Source organism: Cervus elaphus, chromosome 7 (assembly GCF_910594005.1).
Source record: "Cervus elaphus chromosome 7, mCerEla1.1, whole genome shotgun sequence".
Lineage (NCBI taxonomy): Eukaryota > Metazoa > Chordata > Mammalia > Artiodactyla > Cervidae > Cervus > Cervus elaphus.
Genome location: NC_057821.1, coordinates 11266825 through 11290949, shown reverse-complemented (window position 1 = coordinate 11290949; position 24125 = coordinate 11266825). Strand labels below are relative to the sequence as shown.

At 41.0% G+C, this 24125-nt stretch overlaps 2 protein-coding genes across 5 annotated transcripts in view; one reads left to right on the top strand and one right to left on the bottom strand.

The window, feature by feature from the left end:
* Positions 1 to 18832, bottom strand: part of MAPK14 (mitogen-activated protein kinase 14) — a 75026-nt gene extending 56194 nt beyond the window's left edge. The window contains exon 1 of one of the 3 annotated variants that reach the window (XM_043907294.1): positions 18320 to 18832. In XM_043907294.1, the coding sequence (XP_043763229.1) occupies positions 18320 to 18435 (116 nt within the window). In that variant the 5' untranslated portion in view covers positions 18436 to 18832. The remainder of the gene's footprint in view (positions 1 to 18319) is intronic. The other 2 variants (XM_043907295.1, XM_043907293.1) reach the window with 2 other exon arrangements.
* Positions 18833 to 18991: 159 nt separating this feature from the next.
* Positions 18992 to 24125, top strand: part of SLC26A8 (solute carrier family 26 member 8) — an 83027-nt gene continuing 77893 nt past the window's right edge. The window contains exon 1 of one of the 2 annotated variants that reach the window (XM_043907289.1): positions 18992 to 19338. The gene's annotated coding sequence lies outside the window, so the exon portion shown is untranslated. Of the gene's footprint in view, positions 20879 to 24125 lie in introns of both variants that reach the window. The other variant, XM_043907290.1, reaches the window with a different exon arrangement.

Below are 24125 nucleotides of genomic sequence, written 5' to 3'. Positions count from 1 at the left end.
AATATCACTTCCTAGGTATTTACTGAGATTTCTCCTTCATGAGATTCTTTGTGGATACAAAAGAAACATTAAACATAGTACCTGATATCACAGAACTTAACCATATAACTACTGGGATGATGAAACATACATGAAAGCAAAGAATGCCCAATAATATAGTGTAACTATTACACTTTTTAAAAAGTGGGGTTTAAAAATATATGTTGGGTTTAAAATATAAATATGCAACAGAAATAAAAACAAAAATGTTCACTGCAGCTTGTTCACAAGACAAAACTACAAACTACTGTAATATCCAATACAGGAGAGTTTATAAACTATGGTATATATTACATGTACCATACACTGCAACCATTAAACAGACTCTTGTTATACTGCTAATGGGAAAGAGAACAGGTTTTAGAAGTGAAGGATTAGCCCATCTATGGGGAAAAAATGTAAACTCATTCAGGTATATACACATAAGCAGAGAAGCAGTGTCTAATATACTCAAGATTTTAACACTTTTGCTTTTCAATATACATTTTTCTATCCTTTTTTTAAAAATGAACTTATATCTTTTAATAAGGTTGTCACTAAAGTTAGACGCATAAGTCATCTGCGCTTTTTTGTTACCCTAAAACAAACAAAAAGAGGCATATTTTCTAACTTTCATAAAACCACTACTAACAACTATATTTCCATCAAATATACCTATATGGCTATCCTCAAAGTATATAAATAAATTTTACCCTCATTATCTAAGTCATAAGCATCTTCCATTTTACCAAACATTCATTTACCATAATTTCAAAAATATGTGAACCACAAGCTACTCACTGTCTTATTGATGGGCATTATAGCTATTTCATTCATTCATACACACTAATAATATAAACACTACTAAAATAGACATCTTTGCTCACATTGCTTCTTCCATAATTGCATGATTTCCTTAGAACAGACTAATTATATTTACTTCAAAGGACATACACTCCCACCTTTTAAAACATATTTTACCTACAAAAGGGAACAAACAGGAATTCTTCAGAGAAACTGCTCTCAGATTATTAGTAATCCCATGGCCAAAGCTGCTAAAGCAAATACATGTTCCATCCCTTCCTTCATCTTTTTAAGCATTTAACTTGCTTCAACCTAACCTGTTCTATCACTAATCAAGGCAATATTCAAAAAAAGAGGAAACCACATTTTTCATCCTAAACTGTAATTACCCAAAGAAGAAATTCCTAATAATTTTTAAAAACTCACCTGATAAAATCAATTGAATACTCAGAGAAGAAGAAATTCAAACTACTGAATAGCTGATCATGCCACATATTATTTGGGAAATATTTCATTTAATCCTTATGATAACTCTGTGAGATCATTTACTTCCGAAATAAGAAACTAATGGTCATAAATATTAACAACTCACCGAAGGGTATATAACTCATTTGCAGTGGGATTCAAATTCAGATCTAATTTCAATGCTCACTATTTTTTCCAGGTGCCAAGCTTTCTGAGATAAGGACAACCCCAGCTACTGGCTTTGCCTTTATTATTATACTTACTTGTATTATAGTTGGGAAGGTTCTTCTTAATCACATTTTAAAAACTGTAACTACAAATAAAACCATGTTTTCATGAACAACATCATAAAATGGAATTATCTTTATGAAGATCAGGTTCTCCAAACTAAAATCCAGGACACATTGCTCAGTAAGTTTTTCCCCCAATTGTAAAGTCATAAAGTCCTAAAATTAATTCACACCTTATAAAAAACAATTGCTACAGTAAAAAAAAAAAAAAAAAGGGAGAAATATAAAATTCATTAAAAACCGTTATTATAATGTGAGAACGCCATTGTCACTTAGCTACTGTTGACTATGAATCTACTGCCTAGGACACAATAATATTCATTAAATAAAATTAAATGTTTTGTTATCCGTTCATATTTGCCTCCCCTCCCTGAAAAAAAAAAAATTGGCTTACTAGATTCTTAATATCCTAATTTTGTTTAACTTCTAAATTTACTTACATATATCCAGCTTTATTTTATAAGGGATTTAAAGTAGCCTAGAATGATATATATACAATTTGACAGAAGAGTACATGATTAGGGGAAAATAAACAAGATAAATAAGAAATTATGTATGGGCGAGGTCAGTGCAAATGCTTATCATGAGGTCCTTCCTAAATACCCGTTAGAGGTGGGCCCCAAATTTGGCTCTGAGCCGAATAAAGCCATCGCAACGAGACTACAACCAGTTAAAACATGAATCATAGGAACCATATAATAAAAACAATCCAGGTACTTGGAGAACTGAGGAGAGGCATAACTATTCCCGTAGTAAAACCAGAGGAGAGTCCCTCCTGTGTATGTTTATGAAGGAGACACTATATAACGTGGCAACAATGTCCTAATCAACATCCTTACACAATTCTAATAGTGGGTTTCAGATGGTTCTTCACTTGAGAGTATCCATCAGCAGAGACTGTCTCATAAGGTCAAAACACAGTTCATGAGCAAAAGCAGGAAGCAGAGGACAAAACAGCATGGCATACTGCTCTCTGACAGACTCAATCCAAGAAGAAATCTTAGAAAAATAGATAATAAGCTCCATATTCCTCAGACAATCTTCCAAAGATGACGTCCATCAACTGAGCTCTTGACAGGTAAAGAGACATAGGAACTTTGTATTTATGCTCTATGACTGGAACCTGGCTTTAAGAGTGACTGCATTACAAGGTAAAGGCAGATCAATATGCTGAGTCAACCGGTACGTAAAGAAAGAGAGACAACCTCTTAGAAGGTGAGATGCTGTCTAAGCAGGACAACTGCCCACATCCACAGAGCATGTGAGCACAAACAACTGTACAAAGATTTTCTCAAAAAATAATTTGGTTTTTCCCCAAAAGAATGAAGAATGAGCAATACCTGCCAAGTATCTGAGTAATTTGCGGGAACCGTAAGTGATTTAACAATTTCTCTTAATGGTCACAGACAACTTCTCTAATCCCTGAATGATGTTAAGGAAAAAGGAACTTTCAACAATGGTTAAGAAGACAACACAATTCTACTCATTTTTGGAAGTAAATATTTAAATATATTAAAATCTGTTGTTGTTTAGTCACTAAGTGGTGTCCAACTCTTTTTTGTGACCCCATGGACTGTAGGCCACCAGGCTCCTCCTCCCTCCATGGGATTTCCCAGGCAAGAATACTGGAGTGGGCTGCCATTTCCTTCTCCGATTAAAATCTGTAGTTACACTGAATTAACAAATTCTCATTAATACACTAAATTAGCTAAAATATCTACTTGGGGAGAAATAATTTGCAAAGAGATAACATCTCCATACAATTTGAGGCTCTTTTCCAACTGAATCCAGGTTAACTAATGAGTTTTCAAAATATGCCTTCTAAATAACTAAGTAATTCAGATGACTAAGTGAACTTTCTCTTTACCTGTTATACTTGACACAAATTTCAACAAACACCATACTGGAAATATTTCTTTTTGACACATCTCTCTCTACTAGAGAAATCTACTTGTTCTTTCTTCTAAATTTAGACAAGTGTGCAAATATCACTGTACTTTTGATGCTTACGCTCTGACCCTCCATTTTGGAAATAATGTCATGAAACTAAGGGCTACTTTGTGCAAAAACTGAAGTTTATTATTTAAGAACTTTAAAAAATATTCTTCAGAATAGCAACGGATTTAAAACTGACTTTAAATCACAAAATGATCTACTTGCACTATATATAGTATTTTTAAATGGACTTCAGCTTCTTACAATTACACTTTCAGATTGATCAGGAGAAAACCAGATGTTATTAATACAGCTGTTACAAGTTCGTGCAATATGACCAATCCCCAGCTTTTTGGTTTCTAAAAAATACCTCTCAGAGACTTAAAACACAAATGATATATGAAAAATCTTATCGATAGATATATAGCCCACAATGGGAAAGTTACATAAATGATCACTTACCTTGCCTTCCAGACTTTACAGTTCAAAAACTTTTAGGCAAATTCAGTATTTTCATGAAAATCTCACTCAGATAGGAAAATATATTTGTGATAGGATTTACTAGAGACATTAGCCATGTGGCTGGCAGTCAGGGAATGGTAACATATATGCTAATGCTTGCCATTTCTAATCTGGTCCAATTCCTCCTGCAAAAGCTTCTAAACTATTGAAACAAAATTTTATTCACAACTGCTTCAATTTCTACTAGGCTGATGAAAAGTGAAGTGAAGTGAAAGTCGCTCAGTTGTGTCTGACTCTTTGCGACCCCATGGACTATACAGTCCGTGGAATTCTCCAGGCCAGAATACTGGAATGGGTAGCCTTTCCCTTCTCTAGGGGATCTTTCCAACCCAGGGATCAAACCCAGGTCTCCTGCATTGCAGGTGGATTCTTTACCAAGCTGATGAAAACTAACATTCAAATAATATAGAAATTCACTTAGGCATGCAATCTAAAAATCCCAAATCATTTGCAATTAAAATGCACTTACTCTTCATTTGCTGAAAGCTCCGTTTGAAAAACAGTAATTCTGTAAGATGTTTCTTCACTGAAGCTTTAAAAGCTCTGTGGTGTCAATTAACATAAATCTCTGACTGCCAATGTGAAGTATATATCTGCAACAGTTATCCCACGTTGAACGCAAAAATATTATACATGGATTATTTTACTTCTTTTATTGGGGATTATTTTCCAAAGTCTTGTTAGAATGATGCCACCATGGATATGTATCTTCTCTACTTTTATGTGTTTGAAAATTTCAATAATACATGTTTTATAAGTTGTCATTAGTTTTTAACTCCTTTCAAGAAAATCTGAAATATTAAATAGACATCATATATTACGTTGTAACTATCAGGTATTGCCATCAATGAACTTTGCCTTGCTGCTACAATTAAGTCTTTTGCAGTAATAGTGTTCATAGGTTTCACATCCAGAAAAACACCCTACAAACATATGCTATGAACACGACTAGAGATGCACGTAACAGGCATTAACGTGACTTCACGACTTTCAGATTTTGCTATTTCTGTGACTCTCATATTAAATATATATTTTTACAGTAACACTTAAGAGTATTAATTATCTATCACTATATAATAAATTATCCCAAATTTTGCTGCCTTAAACAAGATTAGTATTTCAGTTTCTGTGAGTCAGGAATTCAGGAGCAGCTTAGCAAGGTAGTTCTGGCTCATGGTCCCTCCTGAAGCTGCTGTCAAGATGCTGGCCACTGCAAGAGTCATCTGACGGCCTGACTGAGGCTGGAGTATCCACTCCCCAGATGGTTCACTCAGTACTAGCAGGCCTTAGTTCTTTGCAATATGGACCTCTCCATAGGGCTGCTCCACAGGGCTTCTCAACATAGTAGCTGGCTTCCCTAAAGCAGTGGTTCTCAACAGAGGTCCCTCAGGAGACATCTCACCAGGGGGGTGTCTGGTGGGGATGAGAGGCGATGCTATTAGAATCTAGAGGGTAGAAGCCAGGGATACTGTTACATATCCTTCACAACAAAGAATTATCTGACCCCAAATACCAACAGTACTGAGGTTGAGAAACTGCCTCAGAGCAGATGATCTCAAAGAAAGACAAAGGCAGGAGTCACAATGTCTTTTATGACCTACCCTCAGAAGTCACACTCCATCATTTCTGCCACATTCTATACTTTAGAAATGTGAGTCACTAAATAACCGCCTTCACACAAGGGGAGGAGAATTAAATACTACTTCTTTGAAGCAGGAGTATCAAATATTTTTATATCATTACACTTAGCAATTTGATTTTTTAAATCAAAATACTGGAAAATATCTTGCTTACTTTTGCTAGTACCATGTAAGTACTTTTTATTGTTCCAGGAAAAAAAAAAGTCACCAAAATTCCACTTAACAAAGCTATGTTTGCACCTCAGTGAATGGTCTTTCAATGATTTGATCTCAAAAAATTCTGCTAAGCATAAACACAGGCAGTCTCACATAGAGAAAAGTAAACTAGTAGTAAAAAGATTTCAGTTCTAGTTTTGGTTCTGGAACTTCCTAGCAGATGATTGTGGCCAAAGCGTCTATGAGTCTGCATCCAAATCAATAAATGGGGGTGTCGCTAGCCCTGCTTATCTTACAATGCTGTTTTGAGGCTCATATAAGATAATTATGTATGAACTACAACTTTATGAACAATAAAAGACAGGTAGTAAATGTTCCAAATGGATATGAATGTGTTACTATATAAGAGTTTCATGATCAGCTTCCAGCATGGGGTTTATCACATAGCAAATTCTCAATATGTATTTTTAGATCTCTTACTCTGAAATTTGAAGTTGAGTGTATTTCTGAAGTAACAGTAAGATAGAGCAGTTATTAAAACATAAACGAGGGTTCAAATCCTTGATCATTTGTTATTATGCTATGGAAAACTAAAATATCATTTCTACAAGTTAAAATGCACATTTACTCAGCAGTTAATAGAATCTAAGAATTATTACAATCAGCAATATAATGCAGCCAATTCTTTAGAGACTGAACTGAAAAAAGACCAAGGTATTACTTTATATATTTGTTTCCCAATTTAGACTTTAAACGAGAGCAGAAGCTATAATGTATTTATCTGTTTATCCTTAAGAACATAATGCAAGATTAGTAAATAAATACCAAAGATCCTGACCTCAAGGAATTAAAAAGTCCAACTGGGGAGTCAGGTTGAACAGAAATGCACATAAATTACTAAAGACTTTTACAAAGCAACATATTTGCTTCCTACAATCCATTCTGTAATACTCTAATCAGATCAATTTTAAAATACTTCCTCTCCTACTTTACAACTCAAGAAACTATAGCTAGCTCTCCACTGCCTAGAAAAATGCAATTGCTTCAATCCTACTCCAGACCTAATTATTTCTGGAGGTAGGACCCAAGCACCTGTACGTTTAAAGGCTCCACAAGTGATTCTGAAGCACACGTCGAATGAAAACCAGAAGTGGGTTCACCCTATCTGAGATATTCCTCCTGTCAGGCTAGTCCATCTCATATCCAATTTTCTTAGTTACGTTTTCTCCTATTACCTAAAAATGTTCCCTTTCTAGAAATGTTCCAAACACTACCCATCCTTCAAAATAATCCTGAAATCCTTCTTCCTCCATGAAACATTCTAGCTACTATAGCCCACTGGACCTCCAAATTTCTGTATACATCAATACTTTTAAAAAAATCTTATTCATTTATGTATCTGTCTGTGCCAGAACTTTGTTGCTGCTCGGGCTGTTTCTCTAGTTGCAGCAGGTGGGGGCTACTCTCTAGTTGCATGAGCTTCAGAAGCCGCAGCCCACAGGCTCAGTATTTACGGCTTCCAGGCTCTAGAGCACCAGCTCAGTAGTTGTGGCACATGGGCTTAGCTGCTCCACAGCATGTAGATCTTACCAGGTGAGGGATCAAACCTATGTCTCCTGCATTGGCAGGCAGATTCTTTACCACTGAGACACCAGGTAAGCCAGTATACATATATACACACACACACATACATACATACATACATACATATATATACATACACATATATATATATATATACACAAACACACCTTCCAGTGTATAAAAGAAACAGATACAACGCATTAGTGAACATATATATAAAGTGCAGTCGCTCAGTCATGTCCGACTCTTTGCAACCCTATGTACTGGGTTGCCATTTCCTTCTCCAGGGGATCTTCCCGACCCAGGGATCAAACCTGGGTCTCCCGCATTGCAGGCAGACACTTTACCATCTGAGCCACCTGGGAAGCCCCATATATATATATATATATAAAACATATTCACTAATCTTTTATATCTGTTTCTTTTATACACTGGAAGCCATTAACACATTACACTGGAATGTCGAACAGATCTTTTTCACTAAAGCAAACCTATATAAAACTTAAGTACAAAAATATACATATTTCAAACTTCCAAAATTATGCTGCCTTAATACCAAGATACCCCACTCCAGTATTCTTGCCTGGAAACTCCCATGGATGGAGAAGCAGGGTAGGCTGCAGTCCATGGGGTTGCTAAGAGTCGGACACGACTGAGCGACTTCATTTTTCACTTTTAATACCTAGAGTTACAGAAATCTTTAGGAAACTGGCTCATTTCCTGATTGTAATTTTCATGACCACTGTCATTCAACAGTGTTAATGAAAAGCTTCCTTCAAGTATTGGCTCCACATATCTAAGGCTGAACCATACAAGTTTATAACCTGAATCTAATCCTAAGGTAGTTAATATCTCAGAGACTGTCCTCAAGAAATATGTAGAAAAATAATCAGGGGGAGGCATGAAACATTACTTTTCAATAGCCTTGAAATCCAAAGGGACAGACATTCTTGACATTAGGTTTGGAACTATAAACTTGGATGTACAGTATATGAACAAGGCCATTGTTGAGACTGTATTGGACAATGAATTCAAAAGGAATATGCACAGAAAATATAGTGTTTCCTTTTGCAGGTGGAAAGTTCAACTTACCCTATCAAGTTTTCACTCAGGGCCAATCAATCCAAACATACAGGGTTTATAAACAGTGCTCAACCAAAGGTTATTTTGCCCCCAGATTACATGTGGCAATGTCTAGAAACATTTTTGGTTGTCACACAGGGGTTCTGACTGGCATCTAGTGGGTAGGGACACAGGGATGCTGTTAAATACCCAACAATGCACAAGACAGTCCCCACAACAACAAAAAATATCGGCCCAAGATGTCAACAGGATGAGTAATCCTAGTGTTACACTATATTGGGGAGTGTAAACACAGCTTGATAGATGCTCATAATAGTTACTGTCTATTCTCTTAACTTGCTATTTTTTCCCCTTTTGCATCAGTTCAGTTCAGTTGCTCAGTCGTGTCCGACTCTTTGCAACCCCATGAACCGCAGCACGCCAGGCCTCCCTGTCCATCAGCAACTCCCGGAGTCCACCCAAACCCATGTCCATTGAGTCAGTGACGCCATCCAAGCATCTCATCCTCTGTTGTCCCCTTCTCCTCCTGCCCCCAATCCCTCCCAGCATCAGGGTCTTTTCCAATGAGACAGCTCTTCGCATCAGGTGGCCAAAGTATTGGAGTTTCAGCTTCAACATCAGTCTCTCTAATGAACACCCAGAACTGATTTCCTTTAGGATGGACTGGTTGGATCTCCTTGCAGCCCAAGGGACTCTCAAGAGTCTTCTCCAACACCACAGTTCAAAAGCATCAATTCTTTGGCGCTCAGCTTTCTATATAGTCCAACTCTCACATCCATACTTGACCACTGGAAAAACCATAGCCTTGACTAGACGGACCTTTGTGGACAAAGTTATGTCTCTGCTTTTTAATATTCTGTCTAGGTTGGTCATAACTTTCCTTCCAAGGAGTAAGCATCTTTTAATTTCATGGCTGCAGTTACCATCTGCAGTGATTTTGGAGCCCCCCAAAATAAAGTCTGACACTGTTTCCCCATCTATTTGCCATGAAGTGATGGCATCAACATAATTTAATTTATTGAGACTGCTAATTTCAAAGTAGATGATTCAAAGCATAAGGCATTTAGGACACTAACCTAGGAATCAGAAACTGAAGCAAGTCAAACTTGTAATGTCAAGTGAGGAAATTATTAAACTTCTAGCAATATAGGATACCAACACCAATATTTCGCTTCAGTTTAATACTAAGATCACTAAGGAGTCATATTTTACTATAACAAATGAGAAAGATAACTAAGATTTTCACCAGCATGTGGTAGCCTGGAGAAAAAAAACATAATTAGAAACTTATTATTCAAAAGTCTAAGTTCAAGAAGGTTCAAGCTACCTAACAATCCTATATGAGGGATTTGACAGAAGAGGGGAAAAAGAAATTGCTATTAGGGATATTAAGGATAAAGCAACTATTTATGAGAATAAAGTTATATTTACCACAAGGATAAAGAAATGTAACAATGAAGAGTTCAAAAAATACTGCATAAACCAGACACTTCAACTTAAGTGTCACCAGACAGACTTGGGGCATCGCATCTGGTCCCATCACCTCACGGCAAATAGAGAAAAAGCGGAAGCAGTGACAGATTTTATTTTCTTGGGCTCCAAAATCAGTGTGGACGGTGACTGCAGCCGTGAAATTAAAAGATGCTTGCTCTCTGGTAGGAAAGCTAAGATAAACCTAGATAGCATATTGAAAAGCAGAGAGATCACTTTGTCAACAAAGGTCCATATAATCAAAGTTATAGTTTTTCCAGGAGTCATGTACAGATGTGAGAGTTGGACCATAAAGAAGGCTGAGCACTGAAGAATTGATGCTTTCGAACTGTAGTGCTGAAGAACTCTTGAGAGTCCCTTGGACAGCAAGATCAAACCAGTAAATCCTAAAGAAATCAACCCTATTGGAAGGACTGATGCTGAAGCTGAGGCTCCAATACTTTGGCCACCTGATGCAAAGAGCCAACGCACTGGAAAAAATCCTGATGCTAGGAAAGACTGAAGGTAAAAGGAGAAGGGGGTGGCATAGGATGAGATGGTTAGACAGCATCATCAACTCAATGGACATGAATTTGAGCAAACTCCGGGAAACAGTGGAGGACAGGGGAGCCTGGTGTTCTGCAGTCCATGAGGTTGCAAAGAGTTGGACACGACTTAGCGACTGAACAACAGCAAACAATTTGCAGGTGAGAAGGTCAGAGACACTACACTATACAGAATTACAGAGCTGCATTAAGTATCTAGACCCTGGAGAAGGAAACAGCAACCTACTTCAGTATTCTTGCCAGGAAAATCCTAAGGACAGAGAAGCCTGGTGGGCGGCAGACTATGGGGTCACAAAGAGTTGGACACGCCTGAATGACTGAGCATGCATGCACCTAAGTGTCTAGAGGACTCTTATCCTCATCGTCCCTTTCTTCCCCAAGACACAGCCTCCCTGAGCCCTCAGCAGATCAAAAGAAGAAGTTCTGACCTCTTGTGGGCACATGCTGATGTCATCACTTTCTAGTTCTGAATCAGATGGAAAGGTCTCTGACAGAGATTTCAAACACATACCCTTGCAAAAAAAGTTGCCCTTGATGTACAAAAATCACCAGTATGTCATTAGATTCAACAGACACCGAAAAATCTAAAAGAAAATTTCAAGATAAGCATTAGAAATAGAAAAGTAGATTTGAGATGGCAACTAAAGCTGAAAGAACACAGAAAAGAAAAGCTACAAAGGACTTCCAAAAATAATCTCTGAGAAAGCAACACAAATGTGCCCCTTCTAGACTGCTGTTTTCAAAAGCAAGAACCCTTTCTGCTTTTTTGTTTTTTTTCAATTTTTATAAACAGAACACCTCCAACAGTGCTTTAGCACTGGCCAAGCTAAATTAATGAAGTTAAGAAAGCAAAGAAGAAATTGGTGTGGGTTTTTTCATGATTTTTTTTTTTTTTTTTGGTATAATGATGTGTGATGCCTATACTCTGGCCCTTAAGCTTGGGAAAGCACAGACGCATCCTTGTGGGTAGACTGACAGTCAGACACACGCACTCACGTATCTTCCTTTGTGTCCCAGGCACAGTGACAATGTCACCAAGGCCTAAGAGGAGAAGGTTTTGAGGAAAACAAGGAAATCTGTAACATCATTCAAAGCAACAGGAGCCAACATGCTCAGGGTATAAAATTACTCAGACAGCAGGCTTAGACAAAATAAACACTTGTTCTATTACCTTTTTGTTATGTTGTCATGGGAATCTGTGTTTAGGAATACTTATTTTCTGCAACTAGATGATAGAGCCATAAAAGGGGGATGGCTTTCATAAGAGAAAGAAACTTTTATCTGTAAAGGCAGAAAAGAAAATAAATAAATCCTACAGGTCTTTAATGGGCCACATGTGTAGAACCTTTCAATCCATAAGATTTATTCAAGTTAACAGAGACGTTCATTGGGGGCTCGGAGCCAAAACATTGTTAACAGGTAATAATAATCCAACAGCTACTAAAATTATTGTAATAGCAGAAAGGCAGAGGAATGTAAAGCAGATACATGGCCAAATAAAACAGAAAATAAATGAGATCTTAAGAGCTGAAAGAAGGTAAAAATGACTTTTTAAAAATAACCCAATAGTAAAAAAAAAATAAATAAAAAATAACCCAATAGTAAGAAAAAACCTAGAAGCCCAAACAAGTTAGAAAACATTCAACCTGCCAGCAGGCTAATCTTCTTTTGTCACCAGAAGTCTAGAGCTAATCTCTTTGCTCCCTTCCATTTGGCAACAGAAACCTGAAAAGTGAAGTAAGCTTCACATGTTATTTAAAGAGCTAGATCAGAGTACCCTGAATTTCTAGGGCCCACCGAAAAGTACTGGCTCGGGGACACTGAACCTTCTGGAAGGAGCATGGGTCACGGCTGCTCACCAATTCATCTGACTCCTCCACTCCATCCTAAAGTACGATTGGCACTTCTGAATGGGTAAGAAACAGAAATGAAAAAGCAGGGACCCCAGTGCAGAGTGAGCTCGGAGAATAGGGCCTTTGCATGTGGTGATCCCTCAGCACGGAATGTTCTTCCTTCCCAGTCAAGTCCAACCAGTGTCTATCACTTCCTTCAGGTCTTTGCTCAGCTGTCACTGGGTCCCTGAGGCCTAGCCCGTCTACCCTGCTTAAAGTGATCCAGCGATCCAGGACTCCCTTCCTTTTCCTTCCTTCATTTTCCCCATGGGGCTTATCACCTGACCTGTTATGAATCTTAATTACTTAGTTACTGTCTACCCCTGTTCCCCTTCCCCTATAGCTTCTTACAGGCAGAAATTTTCATGTTTTGCTCACACTCCATCCCTAGCACCTAAAAAGTGACACCCCCCCCCCCACACACACACCAGGTGTTCAAAGTATCAGTAAAACACACGAGAGTCCTATCCTCAGGGAGATGAGCATGAACCCGTCCTCCTCCATTTTTAACTCCACAACCATACACCCTATAAGACCCCAAAGTTGAGACCTATCCATCTGTCCAAGGCCAAAACTTAGGCGTCATTTTGGACTCCTCTCTTCTGTACTTTTTTCTCCCCAACATTCAGCCTAGGAGCCAAGTATGTCAGAACCCAGGATTCACTGTCAAAAGTGCAGAATCTACAAAACAACACCTACTTCCTCCCTAGAATAAATTATTTAAAGGCTAAAATGCTGGGAAATTGGTTAACTTTATAAAATCTTAATGCACCCGAACTTACTTTAAGGAAACACTATGCAAAGACAACTACTTCTAATACTAAAAGCTTCATTTACTTAAACAAACAAACAAAAACTTCAGGTTTAGAAGTTCTGTTTTCATTTGTCCTGAAGAAACACATGAATCACTTCCAAGTACATGATAACCATGAAAAGATTTCTAGGTTTCAGAGCCAAGGGAACCCACTTCATAACAAGGTGTGTTTTTCTGTTGTTTGTTTGGTTTTTTTTTTTTTTTTTTTTTGAGCTCTACAGTAATTATACCTCTTGGATAGGAAAAAATCAATACCAAATTTCACAGCAAAGAGCAAAAATCCAAGGTATTTTCAAAGGCCTAGAGAAGCAGTTATTTCTATTTATATCCTATACTTACATAACAGAAACATGTACAGATAGTCTCAACTTTCCAAAATGCACACAGAGGAATTTCAAACCAAAGGGATTCATAAATTCAGGAATTAACTGTTTGCACTGATAATTCTTTGGGAACTGGTCCATCAATTCTGAGGAAGAGATGTGACTTTAATAAGTCATTACCTCAGGTTAGCCAGGTTTACACTGGTGGGATTGGTTAGTCATAGCTCTACTATTTCAAATGACCCAGCAACCCCTTTCTTCTCAAAAGGAGGGTGCAGAGAGGCAAACAGCATCCGGGAAGGCGCCACCAGTCTTAGCAGCCTAATGCATAGGAAAGGAGGATTCTGAAGTATTGAAATCACAGAACCAAATCCAAAGCAGTATTGGATACCATTCCTTTAACAAGTCCAGCTCCTCATCTATAAAACTAGGTTAATGCTAGCCTTCAGAGCCAGTGAAAACTGAATAATGCTTTGAATGCAAATACATTATAAAGTATAAAATCCCATAAACATGTTTGTTAATACTAAAGTGAGATATTACTAGATCTTTGAGGCTAAAGTAGAGGGAAACGAAGGCAGAGGAGTCCTCAGTATCAAGGAATGAAACTGGCTGAGAGGTTCAGGATACCCTTATTTTCAAATGAGGCCGGTGGAAAACGGGAATCTTACAATGACTTTATAGCCAACTTAAACGAACTCTTTCTTTAAAGTCTTTACATATCAATAATACAAATATTTTGCCATTGTGTTTAAATATTTATCGGCTGGTACTGGTAACATGCAGCCAATCACCTTGCTTTTGGTTACAAAGAAGAGCAAATGGAAAGAAAGATCAGCATGGGCTTACTACCCCACTAGAAAAATAACAGGCTATCCCTCTCACTCCAGTACTCTTGCCTGGAAAATTCCATTGATGGAGGAGCCTGGTAGGCTACAGTCCATGGGGTCGCAAAGAGTCGGACACAACTGAGCGACTTCACTTTCTTTCTTTCTATAGTTCCTTTTGGAGAAGGAAATGGCCACCCACTCCAGTGTTCTCGCCTGGAGAATCCCATGGACGGAGGGACCTGATGGGCTACAGTTTATGGGATTGCAAAGAGTCAGACATGACTAAGCAACTAACACACACACACATACCCCTCTCACTGATTAGGAGTCAGTAAAGTCACCTCTGCACACTCTATAATGACATTCTTTTATTTATTTGTGCCCTGGCTCATGCTTTTTTTTAAAAAGATTTAAAATGATGAGTGGCTATTAATACTAGAAAACTTAGCTTCACTTATCTTTATTACATTCATTTTCACAAAGCATTTAGGATGTTGGATTTGACCTCTTAGTAAATTTTGCCATTCTTTTACCAAAGTTTTGGAATATACTGATGATAAATATAAACAGCACAGAACAATGCCCAGAACATAGAAAGCAATCCATGAAATGCAGTTATTATTCACATCACACTATAAACCCTACCAGGGAATGAACTGTCTTTGTCTTGTTTAACAGTCTAACTCAAGAAACCTAGCCTGCTATCTGGTCCATGAGTGCTAAGTCATTTCAGTCATGTCTGACTCTTTCCTATGGACTGTAGCCCACCAGCCTCCTCTGTCCATGGGGAGTCTCCAGGCAAGAATACTGGATTGGTTTACCATTTCTTCCTCCACAGGATCTTCCCCACTCAGGGATCAAACTTGTGTCTCCTGCATTGGCAGGCGGGTTCTTTACCACTAGCACCACCTGGGACGCCCCTAAAGATGTGTGCGTGCTAAGTTGCTGGTCCACAGTTGGTACTCAATAAATATTATTTAATAAGTGATTAAATATGATTTAAGAATAATTCTGATCTCTCACCTGTTTTATGGTTACCACCTCCTACAATCAAAGGCAAGAGTCTGGAAAACCCATACACCAGAGGAAAGGCATTTAAGTTCCTGTTTATATTTCCTTAAACTCACCACAAAGATCCTCCCCCGCCCCTTTAGTCCCCAAACCACAAAATCAATGCTTTGCAACACCATACTCTTGAACAATTTTGCTTCATTTCCCCTCACTGACAGCACACAAAGTTCCTTAAAGTTGCAAGCTTCAGTTTAGTTCCCTTTACCCCTTAAGAAGGAAAGGAATATTTGTAAAACTCTAATACTCAAATTTCTATTTCGATTCCTTGATCTTTAATTCACGATTAGTTATCACACTTGCTTTACTAGATACTTAGTACAAATGAAAACACTGAAAATTGGCTTCATATTTTTTTTAATTTTTAAAGTTAACACATCAAAGTGTATCACACTTCAGAGCAATCAAATTAGGAAACTGACACACTATTTCAGTGACGTTGCATTCCTTGAAATACTTTCAGAGATTCTTTTTTGGAACAGACTTCAATCCAGTTCTACAAGTCACACAGGAAATTCCGTGTCATTACTTAATGGTTACAACTCCTATTTGACCTCAAACAGTATCACCAACCTGGCTGCCTAATCTTTTTCACCAGACTTGAGTCCAAATTCTCTAAATTATTTGGATTCAATCTAACTTGTTATTTCCTAAAATCAAATCTGCTCTCAAAAAAATGAAGATAGTGAAAAATAACACAGGCTCCAAAGTGGATTCTAAGAGAAGATTAAAAAACATTTTTTTTTCTGCCACACCTGAAAGCTGCTGACTGAAAGAACAACTTGAAATAACTACTCTGAATGAGATAACACATGTGAATGTAAATTCTGATATTTTCAATCCAAAATCAACTACACTTGTTTATGGTCAATTATCACATAACATTGGTTATTTTTCTCCACCAATATGTTATAGGTTACACCTTAAATACCCTTAGCAGAACTGCCTCCACAGAAAGACACACAAGAAACTTAACAGAGGTTGTCTCTTGAGAAAAGAACTAGTACAACCGGAGAAAGAGAAACTTTTCACTGTCTTTCTATGCCTTTTACATTTTATACAATGTGAATGTATTACCTACTTTTAAAACCTGTTTAACAAAATTACTTCCAAGTGTCAGTTTTGATGGCTTCTATAAACCAGAAAGATAAAGCACTAAAAAATGTGGAGTTCGTGTTTTATCAGCACTTCACTGGATCTCTAGTGCCAGGGCTGAGTTATTCACATCAATTGTAGGGAAACCTTGCAAGCAGTTGAGTCGTAATGCTCCACTAAAGTTTAAACAATAATGATTGGAAACAAAAATTCAGTACCACAAAAATTAATGTGTCAATTCCAGAATGAAAACTGGTGGTAAACAAGTGAGCTGTTAAAGGAGCAATGATCCAAACACATCTTCGAAAATTAGCAAATCAACAGCACGCTATAAAAATGGAAAAAAGATGTCAAGCATAGGGCCATCAGCGACATCACTCAAGCAGTCTGAACTAGAAAATGCAATATGATCTGTTGCTGGACACAATTGCACAATCTCAATTACCCAGAAGATTCTACCAAACAGGAAATTCATGCTGGGGCTTTAAGAAACACAGGAATTATATTTAAAGATGAACCAGTCTAAAAGCCTGGAATCTGCCGCGAAACAAAAAACTAATTTTGTAGACCTCTTTGCAAATAATGCATGCAGAGGAATTACATGCAATAGCTTCAGATCAGCTCTCAAATAACACAAAATCTAAAATACAGTGTATAAAACCTTACAAGTTAGAAAAGTTAGTGAACTGAGGTCTGGAAATTTTACAGTAGTGTTTAATTTAAAAGACATTCATAGTGTGAATTAAAGCTGAAAAGTGTCTCTTCCTTCCTTGGCTATATACTCCATATCCCATGAAAACCATTATGTACCTCTCAGGCTGTGTGCAGATTAAGTTCTCTCCAAACCCTCTAAGGGACTTTAAAAAACAGTGTTTCACAAGAGTTATCACGATTAAAAAATATTTATAAGACATAGCAGCATTGTTAATAACTTTTTGATCCTGAGGGCGTCCAACGGATCTGAACCTCACTTGCTCCAAAGGAGAAAATTGTTTTGTCAAACAATACTTAAAATGAGCAGTGGTATGTGACTAATCAGCGAGGCCGCCAGCTTCTCAAGCTGCAGTGTGTTTGCAGCACTGCCACCACCCCCCACTCTGCGAAAAGGAAATACGCTTTCAACTGAATCGGAAACACACTACTCAAGCTGGCACAGGGCTCACCGAGATAAAGTCGGTATTTTAAGCTCCCTGGATAGCTGCTAATTCAAGTGCGAATTCAAAAAGAATCCTTCTCAAAATGCAATTTCGACAGAGGTTTGCAAAAAAGCCCGGACTCAACGCCCTTCGTCTTCAGTTTTGTTCAGATGACCGCAGTCGAGCTTTGCCCTTCTGCTTCTCCGAGCAGCTCCCCGGGTTTGTCTGCTCCGAGGGCAGGCACATCTCGAGAGAGTCCTTCTGCTCGGTGCCAGCAGGGAGACCTCCGAAGAGGGACCCGTGTTCCTGCCCCCGCAGCAGCACCCACCCCCCCCCACCCCCGCCAAGGGAACGCGCAGGGTGCGAGTCAGGGCCCGGCTCCAACACCATGACCCACCGCCCACCGCGGACCTGCGTCCTACACACAGCTGACCATCTACGTGGGCGTGCAGGGCGGGGGTGCAAGGGGGACAGGGAGTGCAGGACAGGGGGCGAAGAGGGCTGGGATGCCCTCCCCCCAAGGAAAATTCCTGCCGCTGGGTGCATTGCTGAGCCGTGGGGGCAGGCCTGACTCTGGGGCATACGGAGCCACCCAGCCCAGCGAGGCCCCCGGCCCGGTGACACTCACCACACGGAGCCATAGGCGCCGGAGCCCACCGGGGACAGGTTCTGGTAACGTTCGGGCACCTCCCAGATGGTCTTGTTCAGCTCCTGCCGGTAGAACGTGGGCCTCTCCTGAGACATCTTCCAGCGGTGGCCGCGGGGCGAGGAGGTGGCCCTTGCGGGGCCCCGCCTGCACCCGCACCCGCTTCCCCTGACCTCGTAGCCCGCCCGGCCGGGCGGGGAACCCTGCGCTGGCCGCCCGCGCAGGTGCGGCTGCGGCGACCCTGACGACTCCCGCGCGCGCGCGCGCGCTGCCCCTGTCAGCCGCAGCGGCTGGACGCGCCTCACCGACGGCGGGAGAAGCCCTGCGAAGGGCCGGGGCACGCTCCGGGGCCCTGGGCTGGCGCCCCGCCCAGCTCTCCCTGCACTCTCTCCACACCGGGCCGACTCCCGGCTGCGCGGCGGGGTCACAGCTCCAGCTGCAGCGCCCGCGGAGCTTCCAGTGGTCGCCTTTCCCAGAGCCAGCGAACAGGAGCCTCCCGCCGTGCTCTCGCGAGATCAGCTCCAGGACCTCTCCTCGAGCCGAGATTTTACCCAATATGGAACCTGCCCGCGGGAGGGGGGGTTGATGAAGGGAGAGCGCAAGAGAAGTAATTCTCGCGAGAAGAGAGCAACAGCTGGCCCCTAGAGGCAGGAACTCCTAGGGATTGCTCTCCTTTAGCGCGCGAAGGCGGACCCGGGAAGGAGGGGAGAAACAGACGACACAGGCCGCGCGCGCCCCACCGTGGTCGGCGGGGCAAGTGCTTGGCTCCCTGTTGGAAAGAGACAGTGACAAATCAATCGGGTGTCTGGGAAAAGAGCCAGAAGACCTTTGAACGGTGGGTAGTCACTAGCAGCTGAGCACCTGCTCGGCGGAAAACCCCCAATTTCCAAGAAGTACTTGCATAAAAAAAGAGAAAGATTCCGGCCAGAAAGCCGTTGCAGTCCCGTCTGCTCAAGGACATACGCTTACTCTTCGGAATGCTGACGAAACCTGTCCCAAAGGTAAATATTAGCCCTGAATTAAGGTTGAGGTTTTTTCACCCAAACACTTCTAGTAGTTCTCAAACTTTTAAGTGCAGAAGAAGCACCTTGGGCGCTTAAAATTGCACAACGAGTTTGGTTAGATGGGTCCCAGAGGGACGCCAAGACTGTGCATTTTTACAATGTGCGCCAAGTTCAGAAAAGTCCTTGGTATCTCCCTTGGAGAAACATTTTTAAAACCTTTACCCTGAAGGCTTGAAACCGATTCCTACCTTGAAGAACTTCCAGCAAAGAGGGTTTTAAGAATTGTAATCATGCCTCTCAGAGTAAGAACAGTGCAGACAGTGGTTTTCTGGCAGTGTCCTGTTGGGCAAGTCAATTGACCTTTCTTAGACCTTAGTTCCAGTTTATGCAAAAAAGAATTGCTGCCCTACATTCCCACCTGAAAGCTGAACAAGATAATAAATGTGAATGGGCAAGGTATTATAACCCCATACCTTCACCTCACTATTAACCTATTCCTACCCTGAAACTTGTTACAATAAGCAGAATTGGACCCTATCTTATTCTTGGTCATTTCTTTTAGAAATAACTGGGTTAAGCCAGGACACTTCCCATCACTATCCATGACTATTCTCTTTTGTGTTATGCATCCCTTGAAGTGCTCAAATTTTGCCTATCTTGTCCCAGCATCTAGCTCAGGGCCTCGAACATAGAAGTTACTCCATAAATATTTGTTGAGCAAATTATGAACAAGAACGTGATCTCAACTTAGGAGGCAGTGCAGGATCATCAGTTCTCAAGGAAAAATAAAACCCAAAACAAGGGTCATGGGTGATTTGCGGAAAGCTTTCTTTGGATTCAGTGTGACAGCCTAGATTCTCTTGCCTTAGAAGACATGTTGCTTAAAAATGTTCCAAGCCAAACTGCAGATAGTGAGCTTTCTAAGAAGTATTGGAGGTAGAAGGAGGAAGCAAGAGCAAAAATGCAGCTGTAAAGATATGAGAGGTAAGAGTGGGGGATCAAGGTGAGCGCATGGATAAAAGGGAGAAAACTTGTAAGCTGGAATTCTAAGAAATTCATGTATTTATCCAACAAATTAGGATGATGACATGAGAGTGACCAAAAGGGTAAAGAGGAGCGATACACTCACTCACTCAGCAAATTTATATTGAATGCCTACTAGGTACCAGGCACTTCTAATGGAAAATTGGTTAAAAGGCAGATAGTGGCTGCCTACACAGAGCCTACAGTGAATAGTGGTGCAATCATTCAATTCTTCAACACAAATTTATCAAGCACTTACTAGATCTACCACATTGCTTTGGCACCAATGATACAGCAAATAAGAAAGACATAAAAATTCCTGCCCTTCTGGGGATGAGACAGATTACAAAAAGGTATAGGTAGGGACTTCCGGTTGGTCCAGTGGCTCAGACTCCATGCTCCTGAAGTAGAGCGCCTGGGTTGATCCCTGGTGGGGGAACTAGATCCCACTTGCAGCTAGGAAGATGGAAGGTCCACCTGCCGCATCTAAATCCTGATGCGGCTAAATAAAGACGTAAGTATATATTTTAAAGCCATAGGTAAAGTGAATAATATATTAGACATTACTACAGCAATCAAGCAAGTGGAAAACTGCAACTGGTCAAAGAGGGAATGCAAGGCGCAGGGAGACAGTGACAGGGAGTGAGCTTCGGTCGGAGGTTAAGGGGTCCTGGGAAGGAGCTGGGCAGGAGAGCATCCTCCAGTCGGGGTTGGAGATCTCGGCGACCGTCTTAGCCTCCAGTTTCCTCCTGCGTCTTCTGTCCCCAAGAGTCGTCGGGAGACTTAGAGTGAATCACTTAGGCCAAGTGCGGCGCGCGAGGCCTGGCATCAAGAAGGCCCGCGGGTTCGGCCGCAACGGCTCGGGAACCGCCGGCGTCCGCGTCCACAGCGCCGCCCGCCCGGCCAAAGCTGCCTCCGGCTCCAGCGCCCGCCCTCCCGCCGCAGCCCGGGAACCAGGTGAGCCGAGGGACCCGGGGAGCCGCCCGGGGCCCGGGGCCGGGGCTGCAGGTGGTGGCCGCGGCGGGGCCCGGGCTCCGGCGTTAGGTGCGGGGACCACTCCGCCCAGCCCCCGCGTTACACTCGGAAGTCCCTGGGCCGCTGTCAACGCAGGGTCAGGCTCGTCGAGGGCACTCAGTCAGTGTTTGCGGAATGAATGAATGACGGTCGTCCCTGGGAGCTTCTCTCTCTCTGTGCGGTCGCTGCTTTTGAAAGTCCATGAGGAAAGACGGCGCGTGCGTTTGGCAGGCTGACTCCTTCCACACTCGTTGGTCTGAAGTCATAAGCCCCAGAACTGGTCTGCTGCCCGAGTCTCCCCCTGATCAACGCACCCCGCCGCCATCCTCCTCCTCCCGAGGCTTGACTGCCCAGTTGCGCCCCTTCTGCTTTTTAGACCTCACTGCTGTTCTTCTTGTTCCTTCTAACTGAGCCTCCACTCCCACCTCTCTTAGCCCCTTTCTCTTCCTTTCAAGTTCTGTTGATGGATCGCAGCAACCCCTTCCCCAACATCCCCACCCCAACAATGAGTTTCTCTCCAACCAGCCCATTGGTAATACTCTCACCAGGTAGCATTAAAGGCAGTGTGCCGGATGGTCAGCTCCTTGAGGGCCGTCCTCTGATCATTCATCCCCAGACACTAGACCAAGTGACGGAAAGGTACTGAAAGCAATGCCCTTTGCTTGTGCCTTTCTTTTTCCACATACATTCCACCATAAAAGCGTAGTTAGAATGGGCAAAGGCCTGTTGTTTCTGATGGAATTACAGATATTTATTTTGAAATTCTGAAAGTGAATTTTACTTTCCCACAATTATGGAGAACATGTGAAAGTTGACCATATGAAATGATAATCTTGAAACTAAGTTTCAGGATTTCACATCAATTGGAGTAATAGAAAATTGGGTTGAATTGGGTTGTATTTAAATATTTTACTCTTGGCTTTTAAAATACTTTTAGCACCTTATGTAAAAGAATCAGTGGATGGCTGGATGGATAGGGGTAGTATGGGGATGAAGGAGCTAGGTCAAAAGTGCCTATATTAACAGTGCCCCAAATTTAATCCTGATTGTCTGACTGAATAAAGATAATTAGCTACATTTACAGTGGTCTTCATACTTCACTGTGTACCAGAATCATCTGGAGGGCTTCTTAAAACAGACTGCTGGTCCATCCTCAGAGTTTCTGATTAATTGTGTCTTGTTAGGTGGGGTCTGAGAATTAGCATTTCCAACAAGTTCCCAGATGATGCTGTTGTTTGTAAGACCAAGTATGGCCTATAGAGATTAATTTCTATTAATTAGTAGTGAATCGAGATGCCCCAAATTATGTCACATTTGTAGAATATGAAAATGAAACCTTAAGTTGTTCAGATCATGGCCCACCCACCTGAATGTTTTGTCTGATAGCAGGAAGCATCAGGGAATTTTAGGAATCAGTAAGAGACAGTGCCTCCTGTGTTGTGTCTCAGCTGAAAGGTTGTTATCCCATCAGTGTGATTTGGATGACCTTCTTCTGAAATGCATCATCTTCTCCACATTAAAGTGCATCTGCCACTTGTCAGTAGTAGCTTCTGACCATCATACCTTAAAGGGAAGGGTCGTGTTAATGCAGAAAACAAGCCAGTGAGTTTTCTGTGAAGTCAAGAAAGACTAATGGAACTGAGGAAATTCCGGAGATGACTACTGGAAACAAAACAATAACTGAAAAATATTTTCCTTTGCTGCCGTTAGCCAGTTATATGATAAGCCCTTTGAAGACAGCTTTCCACCCGCCTCTCCTAACCACTCAGACTGTGGTCCCTGAGTTGTGACTTGACTGTCTCTCTGTCAGACTACCATAATAGTAAAGGGCTCTGACTGGTCTTTTTGCCTCAGTCTCTCCTGTCTCCAGTGCTATCCAGTAGAACTTTCTATGAGGATAGAAGTGTTTAACACCTGCCCTGCCTGGTTGCTAGTCCCTACCGCACATGGCTATTGAGCCCTTGAAATGTAGCGATTGTGACTAAGGAACTGAAGTTTTCATTTTATGTACTGGCCATGCCACAGAGCATGAGGCATTGCCACGCGTTTTCCTGACCAGGAATTGAATCTGGGGCTACAGCAGTGAAACAGCTGAGTCCTAACCACTGGACTGCCAAGGAATTCCCTCATTTTATGTTAATTAAGTTAAATTTTAAGTTTTCACAGGTAGCAGTGATTACTGTACTGGTCAGCACAGCTCTAGACTCTACCCCTGACATGATTCTTCCCAAAGCACGTCTGTGCATGTTACTACTGCTTCTTGAACATTTTAGCTCGCCGAAAAGTCCAGGTTCAACCCAGTATTCAGCATTCTCCAGAAATAGGCCTCAACCTTTTGGGTTTGACACTGACTTTACTTAGACCTGTTGAATGAGTTGCCTTAAATTATATCTGTAATTTTATCCTGTTCTCTTCCTGAAATACCTTATTCTCCTACCTGCCTCCAGTTTAGCCAGAGCAGTTTAGCCATATCTCCCCAGAGAGGCCTTCACCTAGCTGGGGTTATTAATCTCATTCTATAGGACATCATGTGGCATTAGATGTGGCATCCATTTTAGAATCAGAAAGACCAGGTTCAGATTCTGGCTCTGCTGTTTAATGGTTGTATGACTGAGGAGCTCACTAAAGTCACCAGTAAAATGAGGATAATTATTATCAGGAAAATAATACCTATCTTTTGAGACGATGTTTGTGAAGAAACTGGCTATGGCAGGCCAGCAATAAATGTTAATTTCTGCCTTTCGCAC